This window comes from Schistocerca americana, chromosome 8 (genome assembly GCF_021461395.2).
Source record: "Schistocerca americana isolate TAMUIC-IGC-003095 chromosome 8, iqSchAmer2.1, whole genome shotgun sequence".
Lineage (NCBI taxonomy): Eukaryota > Metazoa > Arthropoda > Insecta > Orthoptera > Acrididae > Schistocerca > Schistocerca americana.
The window spans coordinates 200606511-200629819 of NC_060126.1; the positions used below are offsets into that span (position 1 = coordinate 200606511).

At 40.5% G+C, this 23309-nt stretch overlaps 1 protein-coding gene across 1 annotated transcript in view; it reads right to left on the bottom strand.

Moving 5' to 3' along the window:
* The window catches only part of LOC124544765 (CUE domain-containing protein 2), an 87737-nt gene that overhangs the window by 42718 nt on the left and 21710 nt on the right, over positions 1 to 23309 (bottom strand). Inside the window, exon 5 of the mRNA XM_047123441.1 lies at positions 22091 to 22270. Within this exon, the coding sequence (XP_046979397.1) occupies positions 22091 to 22270 (180 nt within the window). The remainder of the gene's footprint in view (positions 1 to 22090; positions 22271 to 23309) is intronic.

A 23309-nucleotide genomic window follows, 5' to 3' on the forward strand; every position in this document is an offset into this window, starting at 1 on the left:
GTTAAGTCTGCCCTGTGTGATCTGATGCCACAAGTGTTCCATTGGAGAACAGTCGCATCAGATAACAGAAATGTTTCTTATAAGAGGTGATTACTCCCATGGTTGTCAAATGCCAGATTTTGGCTGCATACTAATACTGGGTTCTAAGGCTGGAAAATCCTGTTCCATTATTTCTTCAGATGTACTATTAACCTCCCTGTGCTGGTCCGCTGAGCCCTGGCTGGAGAATTGGTTGATGATTTGCAGTGATGAAATGGAAGTCAATCAGGCAGAGGTATCACTGCTGTAAAAGATCTCAGAGTTGGAGAAGGGGAAGAACATTTGTCTTTGTTTGACCTCTTACTGATGATTATGATGTGGTCCCATAATCCGAGGAGGGTAGGGGACGATGCGGGAGACCCGCACCTCTGTACTAGGCAAGGTCCTAGTGGAGGTGGTTTGCCATTGCCTTCCTCCGACCGTAATGGGGGTGAATGATGATGATGATGATGATGATGAAGACGACAACAACAACACCCAGCCATCTCGAGGCAGGAAAAATCCCTGACTCTGCTGGGAATCGATCCCGGAAGCCCGTGCGCGGATAGCAAGAACGCTACCGCAATACCACGAGCTGCGGACGACCTCTTTACTACCTTTGCATTTTGTCAGACATGGACCCAGATGTTTGCTGACTTGAGGTGGGCAAAAAGTCATCGTGGGATTATTCCTTTCTAAATTTGGGCGGGGGTACTATGCGATTTCACAACTTCAGCACTGAACTGGTGGTCACACAGGTCCATGTGGCCGTATCTTTCGTGGCTCATGATGGTACTGTAATTGCCAGATAGTGGTATGCAAGGCTTTAATCCAGTTAACATTTTGCAACCACCATTGAGGGGCACCTTTCCTTTCACATGGATCCCCTGAATAGTTCGCTCATCAAGGTACACAGGGCATTTGCAATATGATGTGGCATAGTTGTCACTGTAGTTGATGCAGTGGGGAAAAGGAGATGAGTGTGATACCACAAGGTAGTAGTGTGCAACTGGAATATACACCATGCCTTTGGCCTCATTCCATTTCTGTTTACTATACAGAGGTTGCATTGATGGCGTTGAGTGCCCATCATGGGTGAATCCCCCTCCCCGATTGCCAGTATCTCCGATGGCATGCTCGTTCCTTCTGGGGGCCCCCACAGACAGCAGCACACCTGCCTTAGGTGATTGTTCACACCTCCTGAATTAAGGCAGAGGGACCAATCAGCAATTGGGAAGGCAACAGCTCAGGCAATCATCCCTCCCTGGGTCTGGCCTTTACCAGAGGGTACACACGAGCCCTGCCTGTTGGCCCAGATGCTGGGAAGTGGAGGAAGGATAGAGAAGTCAGAACAAGAAAAGAGAGAAAGACAAACAAAATCCCCCTAAGTCTTCCGATACTTTCATAAGTTTTGTTTTCCTTATTCTACACATGATAAGGTCCCCAAGGGAGGGGAGAAAGAATAGATGAGGATGATGATAGACATGCAGCACGGGAAAGGAAGGAGCACGCCAAGGGCAGGAGACCCATATGTGCAGAACATATACTCACAAAAGAGTTGAGTCCCCTGGGATGGGGGGCGAAACCCCAAGCAGACTGATAAAACAACTTCATGCAGAAAAGCCAAAATTAGCATAAAATGAGATTTCAACCAGAGATTTCTAAAACATGGTCACAGTCAATTCTGCCAACTAACCTGCTGAGTTACCTACATATCACAGTAAGTACTCAAAAATACATGTAGTTCTCACAACTGTTCTGTTCATCACCATCTCAGACGCCTTTCTTGGTTCAAAATACTAAGACTCTGATAGCATGTTTTCTGGTGCATTTCTAGAGTGTACCCTCATGCTGGTTGCCCATAAGGTGTAACTCGTTCAATTGCACATATCACCTTCTCTATAGTTCCAAGTAGCACTTTAGCCTCAGAAATGTGACTGGCTCTTGATTAACAGAATCTTAAATAGCACATTTTGGTGCTTGCAGTACTCTCCTCCACATCCCAGGAGCAGTATTGCAAGAAAAATGGCATTAATTTTCCAGTGATTTCATGGACAGCTTTACTGGATCATCATACATAGCTGCATGTGCTGCACTGTTGCTCTGGACGATTAACTAACAACACTCATCTAGTACATTACTCAAACCACATCATACATTTATTTTCCACATTTTTTATATGTGAACATATTCTCTGCATGTACTATGAATTTTATACGTTTAATTTATGACATGAGTTCTATATTTCATTATATTTGACAAACACCATCCTGAGTTCTTGTTTTGTAATTTTCCCTTCATTTATAAAAATTATTGTAGTAGTCTTTACGTAGTTGTATATATGAAAAAAGGCGTTTGCACCATAGTCCATTTCAGGAAAATTTTACTGGGTGTGTGTGACTATGTTCTGATATAGTTAAAATGTTGTTAACAAGAGAGAGTTGTCTTTCAAAATATTTCAATATAATCATAAAACTATGAGCAGTCCAAGATGAAACAGCAATACTATGAAAAGGATAGTTATTTCTCGTAGTATAGAGGAGATTCGTAGTTGCAGACAGTCACAATGAAAATACTGTTATGCATTTAAACCTTTGGCCAAGAGGCCTTCTTCCAAAATAGAAAACAACCAATGTCTCTGGCCACTGTTGCAATCCACAGTCCAGCCACAGTGGCTGGAGACAAAGATCATGTACGTGTGAATTGTGCTTGTGTGAAAGTGGGTGTTTTCTATTTTGAAAGTAATCCTTTTGAACAAAAGCTTAAATGTATAGCAGTCTTCTAGTTGTGCCTGTCTGTTACTCTATATGATAAGTAGCAACCTATCCTTTTCGTCATACTGCTGTCAATTTAATAATAAGATTTTTTGAATTTCGTAATCTGTTTTACATGTCTACACAATTTCGTGCAATGTTTGGTTAAGTGTTCGTTCATGGGGCATAGTTTTTAGTCCTCATTATCATCTCCATATTATTCCGGTGAGTCGGGTAGCGTGTTTATAAAAGATTTGCCTCCATTTCGATCTATCTTGATATACTTCTTGTCTTGACAATGTTCCGCAGTTTTCTCCTCTAGTCTCCACATCATCTTTACTCTTATCCAGCCATCTTGTTCTGGGTCATCCTATTGGTCTTTTCCCCCTCAGCATTTCTACAGAAGTATTGTTCTGCCAGGCTGTTATCCTTCAACACCTTTACGTGTCTAAACCACTTGATGCATGCAGTACTCAGTCTCTCAGTCACTGACAGATCCACTTGCATTCCTCCTCTGACGTCTTCATTCCTAATTTTCTCTCTGCTAGTATTCTGCAAAGTTGACCACAGAAACTTTATTTTGCGTGTTGGTATGCTCAAATATGCCTTCTTAATTACACAGCATTCCAACAGTAATCAGCAGGGGCACATTTTAAAAAGTACATCATGCTTGGTTCTCACTGGAATTCCCTTGTCACACACACAAGGTTCTGCAATTGATGAAAAAAATTTTCATGAAAGCAATTCAATCATACTCAACTGTTGATTTGCTAGTTACAAGACACATGAAATTATAAGACCAAATAAAACTTTTATAATCTCACCAGTATGTTAAGCCAGGTGTGTTTATTACTAAAGTATATGTGGTTGTTGCAATGATTATTGCAAAGCAGATCTGGTGAATACTTGTCAAATTTAGGTGAACTCCACATGGATTAACTGCTGCCATCATGAATATGCAATTGTACTCATTAAATCATGTTTTATAATTTGACTTTGAATGTTTGTAACTTAAAAACTGTCACTTCATAAATACTTTACACACACACACACACACACACACACACACACACACACTACTGACCATTAAAATTGCTACACCAAGAAGAAATGCAGATGATGAACGGGTATTCGTTGGACAAATATATTATACTAGAACTGACATGTGATTACATTTTCACGCAATTTGGGTGCACAGATCCTGAGAAATAAGTACCCAGAACAACCACCTCTGGCCATAATAACAGCCTTGATACTCCTGGGCACTGAGTCAAACACAGCTTGGATGGCGTGTACAGGTACAGCTGCCCATGCCGCTTCAACACGGTATTACAGTTCATCAAGAGTAGTGACTGGCATATTGTGACGAGCCAGTTGCTCAGCCACCATTGACCAGACGTTTTCAATTGGTGAGAGGTCTGGAGAATGTGCTGGCCAGGGTGGCAGTGAAACATTTTCTGTAACCAGAAAGGCCCGTACAGGACCTGCAACATGCAGTCGTGCATTATCCTGCTGAAATGTAGGGTTTCACAGGGATCAAATGAAGGGTAGAGACAAGGGTCGTAACACATCTGAAATGTAGCGTCCACTGTTCAAAGTCCCGTCAATGTGAACAAGAGGTGACCGAAACGTGTAACCAATGGCACCCCATACCATCACGCCAGGCGATACGCCAGTATGGCGATGAGGAATACACGCTTCCAATGTGCGTACACCGCGATGTCGCCAAACACAGATGCGACCATCATGATGTAAACAGAACCTGGATTCATTCGAAAAAATGACGTTTTGCCATTCGCGCACACAGGTTCGTCGTTGAGTACATCATCGCAGGCACTCCTGTCTCTGATGCAGCGTCAAGGGTAACCACAGCCATGGTCTCCAAGATGATAGTCCATGCTGCTGCAAATGTCATCAAACTGCTCGTGCAGATGGTTGTTGTCTTGCAAACATCCCCATCTGTTGACTCAGGGATCGAGACGTGGCTGCACGATCTGTTACAGCCATGTGGATAAGATGCCCGTCATCTCGACTGCTAGTGACACGAGGCCGTTGGGATCCAGCACGGTGTTCCGTATTACCCTCCTGAACCCACCGATTCCATATGCTGCTAACAGTCATTGGATCTCTACCAATGCGAGCAGCAATGTCGCGATACGATAAACCGCAATAGCGATAGGCTACAATCCGACCTTTATCAAAGTCGGAAACGTGATGGTATGCATTTCTCCTCCTTACACGAGGCATCACAACGTTTCACCAGGCAACGCCGGTCAACTGTTGTTTGTGTATGAGAAATTGGTTGGAAACTTTCCTCATGTCAGCATGTTGAACGTGTCGCCACCGGCACCAACCTTGTGTGAATACTCTGAAAAGATAATCATTTGCATATCACAGCATCTTCTTCCTGTCGGTTAAATTTCGCATCTGTAGCACGTAATCTTTGTGGTGTAGCAATTTTAATGGCCAGTGGTGTATATATATTCAGAGTATGTGTGTATGGTCTTGAATCTCTTCCCAAACTCTTGGATCAATTTCAACCAGATTTGGCACAGAAACAGCATGCCTCTCAAGTATCAGCACTGGTTTATTACCTCCTAGCTCCAATAAGGGCGGGGGTACAAATAGAAACACGTTTTTTCCAGTTCCTGGTGTATAGGCTGCCCTACATGACAGACATGTGTAGGAGAGTACTGGCTGCCTGATAGATCTGCTTTGCAGGGCAGCCTACATGTCAGGATCAAGGAATGGCTTTTCAACCTCCAACATGTAGGCTGCCCTGAACAACAGTCGTGCTGTATTGGAGTAGTATCAGCCTGCCTTGTCAACCTGTTTTGCATACAGCCTATACGTAAGGAGCAAGAAATTGATTTCCAACCCCCCCCAGACATGTAGGCTGCCCTGCATGACAGGTGTGTTGTGTTGGAGTAGTATCAAGTGCGGATGGAAGGATGGATAGGAAGATAGAGAGGCAGGAGGGGATGGATAGAGAGAAGGGGGAAGGGCAGTAGGGGCAGACAGGGGAGGAGAAGGGCAGACAGTGGGGGAGAAGGAGACAGAGTCTGAAGGAGGTGGAGAAGATGAACACCACAGAGAGAGGGCAGGGGAGATGGACAGAAAAAAGGGGTGAGGAGGGGATGGACAGAGATGGGAGGACAAGGTGACACAGGCAGAGGCAGAACCAGGGGGGAGTCAGTGTGAGCAATATTGTGTCTAATGCATATGCAGGTGAAACCACGGAGAAAAGGCTAGTAATAATAATAAATTAACACTCAAAGTAACATACCCCACACTAGTGCACTTGTTGGCCAGAATTTCCATCTTTGTGATACCTTTTTAGAGCTGAGTTAATAGTTGACACCCTGGTTACTCACAGGTTTTATTGATAACGACACAAGACCTAGTTTTAGAAACTCTAAATTTTAGTGAGTGAACTACTTAAATATTTTAACTTTTTAGTTTTTCATCTTTTGTAGATTGTTAATGTATAACAAACATCTCTCACTCTTTGTGTTTCTCTAATTTTAAATGCTGATGTTGTGGTGACAGTCAGAAACAACATAATAAACAAAGGTATTTATTAAGTGACATAGACTGTTTTATTTGCGAAATATTCACAATGATCATGGACTATTAATATGTTTTACTTACACTATCACTTGGTGATGTGCTCAAAATAATTTTAGTGAAATTATTTGACAATATATTTAAATTTCGTCATAATCTTCCATTTACACGAGCCTGGTGTAATTCAGGTTCTGCACAAACTCCTGTGATTTGTGTTGCCTTGATGTATTTTTAGCATCAGAGGTACATTTTTATTTCAAGTTACAATTCCCCTTTGCAGTGTGGTTATGAAGAATGCAATACAATATTAAGTTTAAAGTGGAGAGAGATAGTGTAAATACAATATGCACTCTTCATATCCCATTTTAACAACCTCGCCACACTCAATGAGAAATATCGAGTACAAATATAAATTAGATGTTAATAAAAAGATAAAATGAGAAAAAGAACTAAAATTTCAAGGAATTGGGTTGGACTGGGGGCTGTGGGGGTTGTAGCACTGATGGAGAGGGAGAATTGAAGAGGTGAGAAGGCAGAATGAATGAAGCAGGGAGGCACGAGAACAGGAATGGGAGTGAGTGTGGGATGTGCATAAAGAAGCATGCTGTTTCAAAATTTAGCAAAATTTTTAGTGTTGTTTACATGCCTGTCAACAGCTCGATGTCTCGACTGCACAGTCAATTGTTACTTTTACTCCTTCCAACACTTACCTTAAATATAATATACAAAATTCTGAACTTTTAATTAACTTTGTACTTGCTGTGATGTCATAACTGAAAATCAAAAACTGTGAAATATCACCATGAGAGGATATTCCCAGCAATGAAATCTCAATTCGGTGGAAATGAATTACTTTTATTCAACATCATCTCCTCACTATTCTTTATTCAACATCAGCAAAACTGAACACTTTCATCTAATGTAGAAGATGGTTATGAATTGTAAATAGCAGTTAAGATAAAAACAAATAAAAGTTCCAGATGTTGAATAATGAGAGACTGATGCACACAAAATGGCGGTTCCACTGCAATGAATCTATACTAGGTAACCTGAAAACTGTCATTCCTTTTTTGCATTCAGCTGCTGGGTTTATTTTTTTTTGCATGGGAGTACAAACCACCTAACATTTGAAAGAGCATGACAGATGCACAATCACAATATGTGGATGAACTCAACAAAGTTGCTCTTTCAAAATTGGCTACACTGTAGTGGTGCAACAGAAAACTTTTTCAGCAGTCACACATTGGCTGGTGGTGGTGTGTGTGTGTGTGTGTGTGTGTGTGTGTGTGTGTGTGTGTGTGTGTAGAGAGAGAGAGAGAGAGAGAGAGAGAGAGAGAGAGAGAGAGAGAGAGGGGGGGGGGGGGGAGAGAGAGAGGGGGGGGGGGGAGAGAGAGAGAGGGGGGGAGAGAGAGAGAGAGGGGGGGGGAGAGAGAGGGGGGGGGAGAGAGAGGGGGGGGGAAGAGAGAGAGAGGGGGGGGGAAGAGAGAGAGGGAGGGGGGGGGGAAGAGAGAGAGAGAGGGGGGGGGAAGAGAGAGAGAGGGGGGGGGGGAAGAGAGAGAGAGAGGGGGGGGGAAGAGAGAGAGGGAGGGGGGGGGGGGAAGAGAGAGAGAGAGAGAGAGAGAGAGAGAGAGAGAGAGAGAGAGCGCATAACAGACTGACACACACAAAGCAGGATTCTCAACTGAAACAGTTTGAAAATCTAAACTGCTTATTGATTTACTCAGGTACTGTTAACAGTTTCTTCCATCAGAAATGTTATTCTCTTGTTAATATACATTTCAATGGAGTGATTGCGACAAGAATATCATTTACATTCCTATTTTTTGGCAGTCCAGCCTGAATCTAAATTCTTACATCACTAAACTACTGTGACTGCACTTTTAGAAGTTGAACAAACTTGTCTGCTGGCTATTTTGTTGTTGCAGCACCAGCACAGACGAGGAGAAGATGTTTCACATTTCTCGAATATTAGAACCAGCATGGACTGAAAGTATAACAACAGAACTGGCCATGGTCTTATTGAAGGAACCATCTGAACATTATCGTGCCACGTAAGGCTTGACTGACAGTATTCTTGAAAGGCAGTAGGGAGGAGATCGTCCCAGCAGAAAGTGCCTAACGTGTGCCATTCACATTACACAACACTGTGCTCAGAGTCATTATTAAGCAATGTAAACTACTGTTTTGACCAGATGAAATCACTTACTACAGCTACCCGTGTCGTCAAGCAAAGGTAAACCAATGTTCTTCATGCAGTTCAGTAGAATTCAGTGTTCTCCAGTTGGGAATGGGTCTATCACCAAGACTTCAAGGATCATTACAAGATATGAATATGAGCATATTCTCACTTCATGGAGTAAAAAGAAAATAAAGTTGCACTCCAAAGTTGTGTACTCCACAGAAATGTCATTTGAACATTCAACTGCTATTGTGAGACAAAAAACATCAAAAATCTACCTGACAATGGGCACCTCCTATATCACCATCACATGATGAGAGCAACATACAAGTTATGGCTTGCAGGTACCCACAGCGAGAATGCAAAGTAACTTCATCTGCCAGTTTGGGGACAACTGGGATAGCTGTAATGACTCAGAGAATAAGAAACCATCCCCACACAAACAATTTGAACTCTAGGCATCCATTACAAACGACAGTACAAACCCTCAGCACCGTGGTTCACAAATATTGTGAGCAAGCAAACATCTGGAATGGTACAGAAACCAACGGATTCTCTCTGCTGACAGGTGTTAGGATTTGTCTGACACCTGATGAGACAGCTATGTTCCCATGCACGATTCAGTCAAGCGGCCCATGGGTTCAGCAAGGGGGTGTGACAGTTATTTTCTGGGACGGTTAAATAATAATAATAATAATAATAATAATAATAATAATGAATTACAGCTGGAGGCAATGTTTACACACCAATCCCTCTTGACAGCTAGAAACTACATCCCTGTAATGCATTTTGAGCCAAGGTGGCAGTTGATACATTGGTTATGCACTAGTTTTATTGATAGTGACACTATACCTTGTTTTACAAGTTCTAAGTTTTGGTGAGTGACCTCCTTAAAAAATATCAGATGCCTCTCATCACTGTGCAGTAGCAGGACAGCACCCTCAAGCTTACTGCCCAGCCCTACAGTCAAAATTTTGTTGATGGGTTTGTCTTTTAAGATGATAATGCATGATCATATTACACCCACAGCATGAATATTTTATTCCAGAAGGTAAGAACTGAACAACTTACACTTTACATTTACACGGCTACTACACAATTCGCAATTGCCTGGGACAGGTTTCATGGAACTACCTTCAAGCTACTTCTCTACTACTCCACTTCCAAACTGTGCTCGGGAAAAACGAATGCTTAAAACTTTCTGTCCAAGTTCCAAATTCACATCCGGAGGAGACTGCTGGTGATTGAAATTTTATGATGAGATCCCATCAAAATGAAAAACATTGATATTTTAATGATTGCCACCCAAATTTGTATATTATGTCTTTGCTACGCTCTCAAAATGAACTGCCTTTTTCGAATGTTTTTATGTCCTCCGCCAAACCTAACTGGCGAGGATGCCACACTGCACAGCAGTACTTGACAAGGGGATGGACAAGCATAGTTTAGGTAGTTTCTTTAGCAGATCTGCTGCATCTTCTAAGTCTTTTGTCATTGCCTTCTCCACATTATCTATGTGATTGTTCTAAATTAAGTAATTTGTAATTGTAACTCCTGGGTATTTAGTTGAACTGGCAGCCTTCAGGATTTGTGTGATTTATCACATCATCGAAATTTAATGGATTCCTTTTAGTAATCCTGTGGATGACTCCACATGTTTCATCATTTAGAGTCCATTGCCATTTTGCGCACCCAACACTATCTTGTCTAAATCATTTTGCAAATAGTTTTAAACTTCTGATAACTTAACTAGAAGTAAACAAACAGCATCTGCAAACAATCTAAGAGGGCTGCTCAGATCGTCTCTTAAATCATCTATACAGACTAGAAAGAGTGGACGGCCTAAACACTTCCTTGAAGAAAACCAAATATCACTTCTGTTTTACTAGATGACTACAATTCATAGGCAATGAGACAAGACAGCATTTGTCAGGAACAGTGCCAAAAGTCTTCTGGAAATCTAGAAATGGAATCACTCTGAGGTCCACTGTTGATAGCACAGGAGACTTTGTATGAATAAAGAGCTAGTTGTGTTTTACCAGAACAATATTTTCTGAATCTGTGCTGACTGTGTCAGTAGCTAGTTTTCTTCAGGTCTAATATTTGTACACAGATATGTTCCAAAATCCTACTGCAAAGTATTGTCAGGGGTACATGTTTGTAATTCAGAGGGTTACTTTCATTTCCTTTCTTGTGTATTGGTGTGACCTATGCAACTTTCCACTCTTTAGATGCAGGTCTTCCTTCACTGAGAGCAGTTTTATGATTTCTATATATAGAGCTAATGTATCAGCATACTCTGAAAAAGACCTAACTGGCATAAAATCTGTCCAGGAGACTTGTCTTTATTGTGCGATACAAATTGCTTTGCTGCACTGAGGATACTGGCATCCAAGTTTCTAATGTTTGCAGCTGTTTTTGATTTGACTTCTGGTATGTCCTGCAGTATCTGCTGTAATTAACAAGACTGAGCATGCTTGGGACAAGTTTAAACTTGCTGAGTGTAGAGCAATATAGTAGAAGTATGTGGTACTGAATGTTACTCAGCAGCAGATTTTGATACAGCAGATAGACAATTTTGGTTATCACTTTGTTTTTATTTTACAGTAAAGTTAATTTCAAAAGGCTAATTCCTTCATACCCAGCTCCCTTTCAGTCTAAGCCCACACACATTCACCAATTGCAGGCAGTGTAAAACCTTTTTTTGAACAGTATAAATAATTATAAACTTAACATACAACAGATCATTTAGAAGAATCTGTTAAGTAGGTATTTGTGATGGCCCACAATCCTGTCAGCACACAATTTTGAGTAGTACTTCAAACATCTGAATTTCTGACCCTTGAATGGTACAAACTTCAATGATACTTAACATAACTTCCACATATATAAGTGACGTAGTGCAAAATCATATGTTTGACACTCCTTTTAAAACTGCCAGTCCATAAGAGTCAACTCTAAACTGGCGTTTCAGGCAACTAGTAGTTGAAGAAGTTGTACGACATCAAATAACACAACAACAGAAATGTTACGGTTTGGTTGAATGTGAATGTGCATCATCTGCAGAAGTGTAACACAGTACATTATTTATTACTTTAACTTCTCAGTTATACACTTCTCTCGGCTGCTTAGTCAGCGCATTTTATATTCAGCACTAATAATGTTATTTCCTTGTCTTTAACACCAGAGGTGTGGAATTTGTGGTCTCATCTTTTACAGCCATATAGGCTAAAAAAATCTTATGCAAATGTAATTAGTTTTATTTCTACAGTTAATTCTTAAATCACTTCTCAAATAAATGATACAAAAATGTAAAAAGAAATACAGTTTGGTATCAATTTTTTATTCTGAAGTAATTTCATGGAATTACATAAAAAAATTCATTATTTAAATGACTACATTAGTGTTTGCTTGGGCAAATGTTTATAGAACTTTAAAAACAGTCTGTCACATATAAATCAATAATGCCAAATGATAGACTTTTCACTTCATAAGCAGCACACTGAAGTGACAGAGAACCAAGCACTGAACTGAAAGACTGCTGGAATATCACCATGCTTTGGTATCCAGGCGATTACCACATTACTTCAAACAACTTATCACTAAGCTCCAGTTGCAGCAGAAAGGTGGTATATCTTGAGTGAATCACAGCACACACACACACAAATGATTTCATCATCAAACACATGGTTCACATTAGCAGTATTCTTTAGTTCCACAGCAAAATTTTACAACTTTAATTATCTACCACAATCACATTGCTATGACTGTTTTCAACAGAAATATATATTACAGATACTGAGACATTATCTGGAGAAGAAGTTTCTGCCAAAGCTGTTTCAAGCATTAAACAAAATAGTTGACTGTGACCAATACATAAAGTTACTGAACATAAACTGGCAGGCACTGTTGCTCTGCCTTCCTATGGCAAATACAGCTACCATCAATGTTCGTATCTCAGCAATTAGCAATACTTTTTCAAAATACCACTGTATGCATGTTACATCTGTTTGATTACCATCTAAGGTTCACCAATAGAAACAAATCATATGACATATAAAAAATTGCTGGCAGTTTCATTGCAACTTGTCAAAGTTTTTGTACTGGGATCTTCAGCTAACATTTGTTTAATAATTTTTCTGACTTTTTGCCAGCACAAGTGACTGTAATTGTCAAAGACTAACCCTCCATTGCTGCTGCATTCTGCCACCAGAAATAAAGGGTAAATCTTTGACAATGTCAGCCATTTGAGCTGGCAAAAAGTCAGAAAATCACTAAACAAATGTCAGCTGACACTAAGCAAATGTCTGCTGAAGAGCCAAAATGAAAATCAACAGGCAACATATCTATATGATAAGTGGTCACTATGTTTAATTGGGTGCTCTGACTCCAAATGTCTAAAGCATGAAAGAAGTATTGCATTTGCCTAAATATGTGAAGAGTTTCAGATTTCAAATGGCACAAAAGAAAAAAAAAGAGGCTTCTTTCTCATAATACTGAGAGAGATGTGAGGTAAGGAAACTAATTTGTGCAGAACTTGGCACAAGATCTTGTATCATTTTTAGCAGAGCATTAATCCCTTCCCAATGTGGAACATTATTTCCCATGTTTATACTTTAAGCTGTTAGTACAGGTTGGGGAGCAGAAGGGGCAAGGAAGGAATATGGAGAGGCTTTTCAGTTACATACATTTCCTCCCTTTACTGCAAACTCTAGGCAAACCATGTATTTCTCTACCTTCCCAACTCTACTTTGCTTTCTTACTTCAGGTAAAAATATTTTAATTTACTTCTCACTCATGTTTCTTGCAATTCATTTCCTACCCCCATCTGCCCCCTTCTTGTCAGAATTTCATCTAGTAAGCATCCGTCCTCCCCGGCTGGGTCAGAGATTTTCTCCGCTCAGGGACTGGGTGTCTTAATCATCATCATTTCATCCCCATCGACGCGCAAGTCACCGAAGTGGTGTCAGATCGAAAGACTTGCACCCGGGGAACGGTCTACCCAACAGGAGGCCCTAGTCACATGACACTTACTTACCTGGTGAGCAATGCTTCTGCCGCAAGAGAAATAAAATTCATCATTCTAATGCTCAAAGCAAGAAAAACAAACACATTAAGAAGTCAATTATAAAAAAAATATAAAAATGTCTGACTAATCACCTCAGAGGACGAGCCCTTAGGGCACATTGGTAATAACAGTACCAAAAAAATCATTAAATGGCAGTAAGCTGTGTAGGTTTCGTTGCAACTATCGGTGTTTGAACCAATGGATACTCGCAGATGGCTACCCCATATCAATGTAACAGAGGCCTTAGATAATATAGGCCAATGTTGTTATTTCACAACTATGTACCTACAAAGTGGTAATCATCAATGAGAAGTAGCACTGGAAGATTAGCTACAAACCACATGGCCATTATCTGTACCATCATATGCGATTTGGATTAAAATCGCTGCTATCAGATGGAGTATTATGAGGACTGCAACAAAAATGATGCGTGCTTTACTTAGACAACATCACTGCATTCCCAAGGACGGCCAGGATCATGTAATACATTTATCTGATGTTTCTGATAATTTACATGCAGCAAAAAAAGCACTCAGCTTGGAAAACTGGCATTTCGTACTGCACACATATTATCGGCCAGGAGGATGTATATGCTAAGCCATGATTTGTTGAAAACATGAGAACCTGCCCAAAGTCCATTATGGAAAAAGAATTGCAATTGTATTTAGTCTTAGCTAATTTTCATAGAAAATTCATTATAAAATTCAGTGAAATCTCAATACCCCTCACACCATATCAACATAAGGAGCAAAATTTCGATATCTCTGGACTGCGGAACAGAGTTTGTAAAGTCGGGTCACATCTTAAGCCAGAAGGTAGACGGAAGTGAACATCTGATAGCATATGCTTGAAGATAATAAGGCAGAAAGAAATTATTCAACCACAGGAAAGGAAATGCTAGCACTAATCTAAGACCTCACTTATTTCTGCTTTTATTTTAAGGGATGATATTGCAAGGTAATAACTGATCTTGTGGCATTGAAATGATTACTGGGACAAAAAGCAAGTGACAAAAAGAAGCAAGTAATTTAACTAAGACTAAATGAATTTGATTTTGAAGTTATATATCGACTGGAAAAATCACATAGGAATGCAGAATGACTAAGCAGGAAAATACGTGCCATGGAATGTGCTGGTGTAGACATACAAGAATGGCAGAAAGCACAAGGTGTTGACCCAAATTGTCAGCATTTTTCAAAGCAACTGCAATTCAGCAGTGTAGACTGATTACTGTGCAAACGGCCTCGCCACAGTGGTAACACTGGTTTCTGTCAGTGTTACCACTGCAGCAAGGCTGTTGGCACAGCACACCACCTACACTGCTGAATGGTGGTTGCTTCGTTCCTGTCAGATCAACAAAGTTAAGCGCTGTCGAGCTTGGATAGCACTTGGTTGGGTGACCATTCATGTCTCCCGAGTGCTAGTGGCAAACTCAGCCCTTGTGAGGCCAACTGAGGACCTACCTGGCTGTGAGGTAGTGGCTCCGGTCTCTAAAACTGACAATGGCTTGGAGTGCAGAGTACTGACTACATGTCCCTTCATATCTGCATCCAGTGACACCTATCGGTTGAGAATGGCATGGCTAATGGTCGGTACCATTGGGCATTCCAAGCCCTGTTCAGATGGAGTTTAGTTTAGTTTGCTTTAGTGTAGTTTAGTTTAGACCGAGTGCTGTATTGAAAGCCAAGATGTGGTTTGCGACTAGTGGTACCAGCAAAATTATGAAATGAGTTGTTGATGCAGGCTCAGGATTCAGTTGTACCTGGACAGTGGCTGCCAGTCACAGAATGCTGAGACACACAAACAGGATGTCACACGTTATGTAAAAAATTGTATTCCATGTGCACGAAGAGTGGGCTTTACCAGAGGCAAATAGATCGTATCAAATGAGTGGCATGGACATATTCAGATCCTTCACTCAAACACCAACAGAGAACTTTTACATACTAACAATAATTGATTATTTTTCATGTTTCATGTCCATGATCATCATACCAAACCAGCAGGCAGAAACTGTGGCAGAAGCAATGGTTACTCAATGGATAATGAAGTTTTTGAGATAGTGATAACAGGCTGAGCCAAAAATTTTATTTCAGATGTAATAAAGCAGTTGTGTCACTTATTATGCACTATAAAGCTTACGACAAGTATATTACAATCATAGGCAGATGGATGGAATGATACAGCCCACAGGGCAACAGGAAAATTGTGAGCTACAACATCAAGTACAGGCTTGTCCCAGTATGAGGTGGTTTTCAGTCAAAAGATGCCCTTTCCTTTTGAGCTATGAAAGTCAATCCAGAAGAAGATATGTTGACAGTTAGAAATTTTTTAAAAAGGTTAAAAAATATTTGGCACCTTGTTAAAAAGATGAACACTTAGGCCTTGGAAATACAGTAAGGTACTCATAATAAAGAAGCAACGTTACCAAAGTATCACGTGAAATGATGAGTGATGCCAACCAATCCATGTGCACCAAAAGACAAGTCCAACAAGTCTGATACACATTCCTAAGTAGTAGAAATGACATCACCTGCTAATGTTAAATTACAATTACCAGTGCGCACCACAGTAGTGCACATATGGTGTGCTCATTCACTTAAAAGAACCCCAAATGCAATGCCTCCACTGCTGCACCACCTTTCGAAGGAGCAAAGAGAGAAGCAGAAGGGTGAATGGAAAAAAAGGAAAAGAAAGGTAAGATCAGGCAAATATCATTAATTTGTCGGGTGTAGAGTTGAGTGTTACACCCTCCCACAAACAACATGTGCACGCCATCCCCTGGCCATGTAATTTCATTCTGTTACACTCAGAAATCTGTAAGGACTTATCTTAAAGATACAATCACAAAACAAAACAAAAAAAACAGAATTTTTCCAAAAAATTGGACTGCACTGGTTGTTTTCTGCGGTAACCCGGTGGTCATCATTTGCACCCACTATAATAGTGGCACACTACACAGAGCTACAAGGTTTATTGATCAATGGCACCTGGTGTAAAACTTCTGGACCAACCTTCAGATTACCCACAACCATCACTTGAACCACAACCCTAAATCTCACCCATATATTAACTTGCCTACCTACCTGCCTTGTGCTTTGAGATTGTATCCACTGTAAACCTGACCTACTTGACTAACATGTTAAACCTGATCCTTCTTGCATCTATATATCAGATTTTAGTTGTACAAAATTGCCGCATATCAATGTAACACCTAATAAACAACATGAAAAGATATTGTGCAGAACATAATTGCAAACTTGTGACGATAGGAACCACAACCTCAGCAACCTGCAAAATTCTAGCCATCACAGATATTGCTTACTACCAGTTCCAAGCATAGAGTTGACCAAATACCACCCATACCGACCTCCAACCTATGGGTTCACACCAGTGGTACTCGCACCCAAGAAGATCTGGCTGACATGAAAAAGTGCAAATTGCAAGCAAAAAAACTGTGTATGCTTAGCTTAAGTGTGACAATGGAGATAGTGAGACTGTAAATGAAATGCACTCACAAAATTCAAGTCATAGACACAAAGTGTACTAAATGTAACTACTTCAAGTGCTCTGTTGTAACCATTTTTTGAACAGAAATTCAGGAACTGAATTTAGTTAAGGACAGACAAGAGTAATAGATCAAGCAGTGCCAGTAGCCAGAATGCAAACTTCTGGGAAATGATCGTTGAAAGTCAGTAACTTATGCTGACAGAAGCACCTTTTGCCAATCATACCAACCTACTACTGTGAGTAAACGATTGTTCAGAAGACTTGCCACCCTTTGTGAACCTTCCAGCAGGAGAGAGTGATGACACTGAGGTATGTGGCAATGATGCAACTTCTGTCTATTCTGTTCCAGAAATTAGCACTTATATCCTCTGCGACCAGCTAGTCAGGATTCGGGATAGCTGGGCTATGCCATAATGCTCAGTCTGGGCCACTTGCTGCCATCAAGAAGTCATACCAATGATGCAGCTGCCATCTGTCACTGTGCCTCGAACCTCCTATTGCTGCCTGACCACCGAAACACTTGGCAGCTTTGCTGGAGTCCAGTAACCTTTAAGCATTCCAGGGCTTGCATTGGGAACAAAAAGAGCTTTGGGTGTGTATCTACAGTAAAATAAAACAATGAAAAATCCAGGTTGGAATAATGACAACATCATGAAAAGGCTAGCTGCTACTCACCATATAGCAGAGATGCTGAGTCACAGATAGGAGACTCAGCGTCTCCTTTATATGGTGAGTAGAAGCTAGCCTTTTCATAATAGTGTCTATAGTAAAACATTTGTCTGAATGAATGCATTTGGCTGCAGCTGTCAGTTCTACTTCACTTGTTGTACAACTGTAGAATGCTTTCAAGAATTACTATAGAGAGAACCAATCAGAATTCACTACATAAAAATCAGTTTAATTTTCTGGCAGTTTAATTTTAATTACTTTTTGCTTTAACGACAATTTTGATGTATTACCAATACTTCATGCACATCAACATAAGATCCGAAGTACACTTAAAACAAAGTATCCAAGAATCATGGATCTCTCTTTAAATTCTCCAAGTTAAGTGTTGTAGGTTATTCAATTCTAAGGTGCCCCTTGACAGCTGTGCGAGTTAAGCTTCGAATTCGCCTGGCAGTTAACAAAAAAGACAACATACTGGCCAGCCTGTATGTTGTTTTTAGGCAGTTTTACACGTCCCACTATGTGAATGGCAAGTTGATACTCATGTTCTACCTCAGATATACATAACACACACATTTAGAAAACGGAAACTACATGGCAGATTAAAACTGCGTGCCGCACCAAGACTTGAACTTGGGAACTTGAACTATTGCGGGCAAGTGCCCTACCAACTGAGCAACCAAATCATGACTCACGACCTGTTCTCCCAGGTTTACTTCTGCCAGTACCTCATCTTTCCTTCCAAATTTCATAGCATCTCTCCCATGAAACTTTCAGGACTAGTGGAGACTTGGCTTAGCTACAGCCTGGGGGATGTTTCCAGAATGAGACTACATACTAGCAGAGGTAAAGGTGTGAGAACAGGTTGAGAGTCATGCTTACATAGCTCTGTCAGTAGAGCACTTGCCCACAAAAGGCACAGGTTCACGTCTCGATCCAGCACAGTTCCAATCTTCCAGGAAGTTTAATATCCATGCACAGTCCACTGCAGAGAGAAAATATCATTCTGTAAACATACTCCAAATGGTGGATACACCAGATCTCCACAATATCCTTTCTTCCACGATTGCTAGTCCTGCAAGTTTTACGGGATAGCTTCTGTGAGGTTTGGAATGCGGGAGATGAGGTACTGGCAGAAGTAAAACTGTGAGAATGGGCCACGAGTCATGCTTGGGTAGTTGAGTCAGTAGAGTACTTGCTTGCGAATGATACAGGTCTTGACTTGAGTCTCGGTCTGACACACAGCTTTAATCTGCCAGGAAGTTTTATACAGCACACATTCTGTTGCAGAGTGAAAAATCTCATTTTGAAAACCATCACTTACATATGGACTTTATTTTAGAAGCAGATACATGGGGCACACTGGTATCATGCTGAGAGGGGGACTGATGACCTTAGATGTTTTGTCTCCTTAAATCCATAATCAACAGTTTAATTCCAAGGCTTTATTCTAAAGACAAAATTTGGCTAATCCATTAAAAGCTGAAATGTGAGAATGTAAGGTACAAAAAAAATAATAAATTTTTTGAACCAAACGACCTTAAAAGAGTACCAAATAATGGCTGTTATGTGGAAGAAAGCACAAGAATCTTTAAATACCATAGTTCAATTCTTTTATCTTGGCGGCTCGCGCATGCCCGCCCAGACGCTGGAGATTGCTGCGTTGCCAGTTGCACACGACGCACGTGCCAATAGAAGCAGCGCCAAAGTATAGCATAGTTCGCAAGCTTACGTGTAGGGGGGAGCGCGCAGTTCATGAAGTAAAGCCACCACGGCCGCATTAACCCTTTCGCTGCTACAAAGACGTGCTCCCTGTAGGCGATTTTGTCACTGCACTGCTCGCCTGTGCAGACACATTGTGTTGCGACTGCTTTGACACTCTGTCATTCGATTCCACAAAAACTATTTGGCTCAAAAATTAGATTTTTACACATCTTCTTGACTGATACCTTCCCCCCCCATAAATGACTTAATTTTGTTTTGATGTTCAACGCAGTTATTACGCAGCATTAAATATAGTAAACCTTTGCACGAAATTTTGAAGAGTTTGCAGAGGTAAAAGTCCATAGAGTATACTTTCCGTATGGTCGATTTTAGTTGCCACAATGTTGAGAATGAAATGTGGACAAGATACCTATATATTTCATTTAATTTAAGTACCACATAAGTGTTGTATGTAATATTGAGAAATATTCCACCTTTCGCGACTGTAACAAAAGTTTTACTTACACTGGGCACGTTTGGCTTTATTTTAAAGCACTTCAATCAATCAAAAGGAAGTAGACAAAATACATTAAACAAAACTGTGGGCTTACAAAAACATTAGGATTTGAATATACCGTCTGTCAGTGAAGTGCTCAGAGCTATGTCAAATATAATTTTGTGTATGGCACACACAAACAGCATTTATTTGCTAAAACACTGATGAGCCAACATAAACGTTGAATATTGTGCTACCGCAGCACAAAACTACGAAAGGTGACTTGGCAATGGAGGACACAAAATACAGTCCTCTTATGATGCTTCAAAAGAGAGAAACGCGTCTGGTCTAAATAAGTCGCTTATTACAGTTGCAGAAGAGGGATATATTTCAATACCACTGGTAAAACTGCGACTGTGGAACAAAAACAAGAAATAGAACATGAATACCATTGCGTATGTGCCATACCTTTCACCGATGGAAGTGCTTTAAAATAAAGCCAAATGCGCCGTGTGTATATAAAACTGTTATTACAGTCGCGAAAGACGGAATATTTCTCAATATTACATACGACACCTATGTGGTACTTAAATTAAATGAGATATTGTTATACAGTAAATATTATATGAAATTTAGGTATCTTGTCCACATTTCATTCTCAACATTGTGGCAACTAAAATCGACCATACGGAAAGTATATGCTATGGACTTTTACCTCTGCAAACTCTTCAAAATTCCGTGCAATGGTTTACTACATTTAATGCTGCACAACAAAACAAAATTAAGTCATTTATGGGGGGAAGGTATCAGGCAAGAAGACGTGTAAAAATCAAATTTTTTGGCCAAATAGTTTTTGTGAAATCGAATGATAAGTGTGTCAAAGCAGTGGGAACACCATGTGCCTGCACAGGCGAGAAGTGCAGTGATGACAAAATCGCGCACAGCGCAGAATGCGGGGAGCACGTGTCTGCAGCAGCGAAAAAGTTAATGAAGAGACAAAGCACTAGAAATTTCATTCAAATGAATAAAATTCGTGAAGTAAGGCACTCCAATATTGTTTTTAAATAAAGAAAATATTAAGCACCGCACAAGGTTTGAACTCCATAACCTTTCACTTGGCAGCCCAACACCTTAACCGTTCCGCTACCTCATCTCATCGAACAGTGTAACTCCATACGGAGTCTAACACCTCACGCAACTACTTATAAACACTGTTGGTATGACTATGAATTACTCACACTTCGTCGATGTACAATAGGAAATAAACAATTACCGCTGTTCTTTATTGCGAAAAAGCAGTTCGTGAGATTGAAACAAACACCTTTCCTTGCTATCGCCTGAATTAGGAGTCTTATTGCTTGTTTGGTTTAATTAATTAATAGAATATGAAGCAATTGGTATGAAGAATGCTTTTTCCAAACTTTCTGTAAAAGAAAGTCTGCTATCAAGACATTGCTTTTGTTCTATTACTTTATTTATGACTGAACGTTTCTGAAACTGAAGACACTCATCCGTGCTCTGCACTGCTGTCGAGATCTGGCAACGTCGTTCTCTGTTCATTGGCTGACTGTGTTTTGTGACGTCAGATGCGCAGAACGAACCTAAACTCGGCCGCCAAGATATATGACGCGCACTTTAATTTTCAAATTTTTATGCAGAAAGGAAATGTTTGAAAAAGGCGAAACTGTCTCCGGAAACTGATCTAGCTTTTCTTTATTTACGTGAAAATATTTTTAGAGAGGTGCAACAGATCACAGCTCTCCCAATACTGCGCTCTCTCCCCTCTGCCCTGTGCAGCCAGCCACACTTGACAAAGCTCTGCATGTACCTGGAAAACAAGCAACACAACTAGCACTCAGTGCTCTAGGAAGAACTGTAATCAGGTGGCCACTGGTTGCTTCTGCTTCACCTGCTGAAATGTCAACCACAAAATTATTTTAATCAAAGTATTAACTGGGTCAACTGATATCTACAGGGGCCATGTAAATCGGGAACAACTTGAAAATAGCTGGTGGCTAGTACGAACAACAGTTTCACCCAATATTCACCTAAAGAAATAGTACACCACAGCTGCTATCAAAACTGAAGCTAGACTATTCCTAGGTCAGTCTCCAGAAGCAACTTACAGTCATAGCCGGAGAGTGGCTGGTGAGGCTCTGGCCCGCCTCCTGGCGGTGCAGTACCAACTGAGCAGCACGGCCGACATCACCCTCGGCAATGGCCAAGCAGTGACGCACCTCGATAGTGCACGCACTGGGGAACATCTCCTGTAGGAGCTGCACTTGAGCTGCGTCGTACTGTGGCTCCTGCAATAAAGGAAGAAAAACTTACAATTCCAACACACTGAGGCATGAACATCAATCGTATTAAACAACACAATCTTAAACAATTTTGCCGCAATTTTTAATTTTATTTTAGGTATAAGACCGGTTTCAAACTAAACGTACATTACTGATAGAAGTAGGACTACATGTTTGAGTCATTTTATACTCATTAAGACATCCTGCACATGTTCCTGGGTACAATTTCTGCTCTTGTAATTGGCCCTGTATATACCTGCACATGCATACAGAAACTGGGCTTCATAAAACAAAATCGAAGAAGCAACACACCATCCACTCACTTAAAAAATTCATCTGACACAGCAAAAAGAATGAAACTGTATCAACTTTGTTACTCTAATGGAGTTCCACTGTATAATGACATTCAGTTTGCTATGTCACAAGTTTAAAAGAATTACTTCATTTCCAAAACAATTACCATGGTGTTCACAATTCCAGTACCACAATTCACCAATTTGATTTCACAATGAGTGTAATTAATCACTAGAACGACAAACAATCATTCAGAACTAGGAACATTAGACACATTTATCTGATCTTTCTATTGCCAGTATTTGTATCCCTGAGGATTTTTCTTATATGGGCATCACATCATAGTACAAGGTGTGTTTCTATCACAATGTATTGCCTTCTAATGTTGCAGATATCATTAGAAGCTATAAAGAGTCAGATATTAGTTTCAAACACAAACCAGCTCAGATGTTTATATGTATCTACACAACGGTTGGGTCGTGATATCATCAGACCACTGCCTAAGAGTGTGGAGTCACACCAATGTGTGTTACAGAGCTTGTAGTAGGGGAGAGATGCTGCTGTCTGCTTTGTTTTGCACTAAGGCACACAACTTGTCTAGTTTCAGGCCTTCTTTTCTGTTAAAGTTGTTTTTATGCTTTTGAATTTCTATGACCTCTCTGTAATGCCTGGATCTCGATAAAATTATATCAGAGAAACAAATTTGGTGGTTCCTTGGTCCCAGAATATGATGATCTACTGCTGATTCACC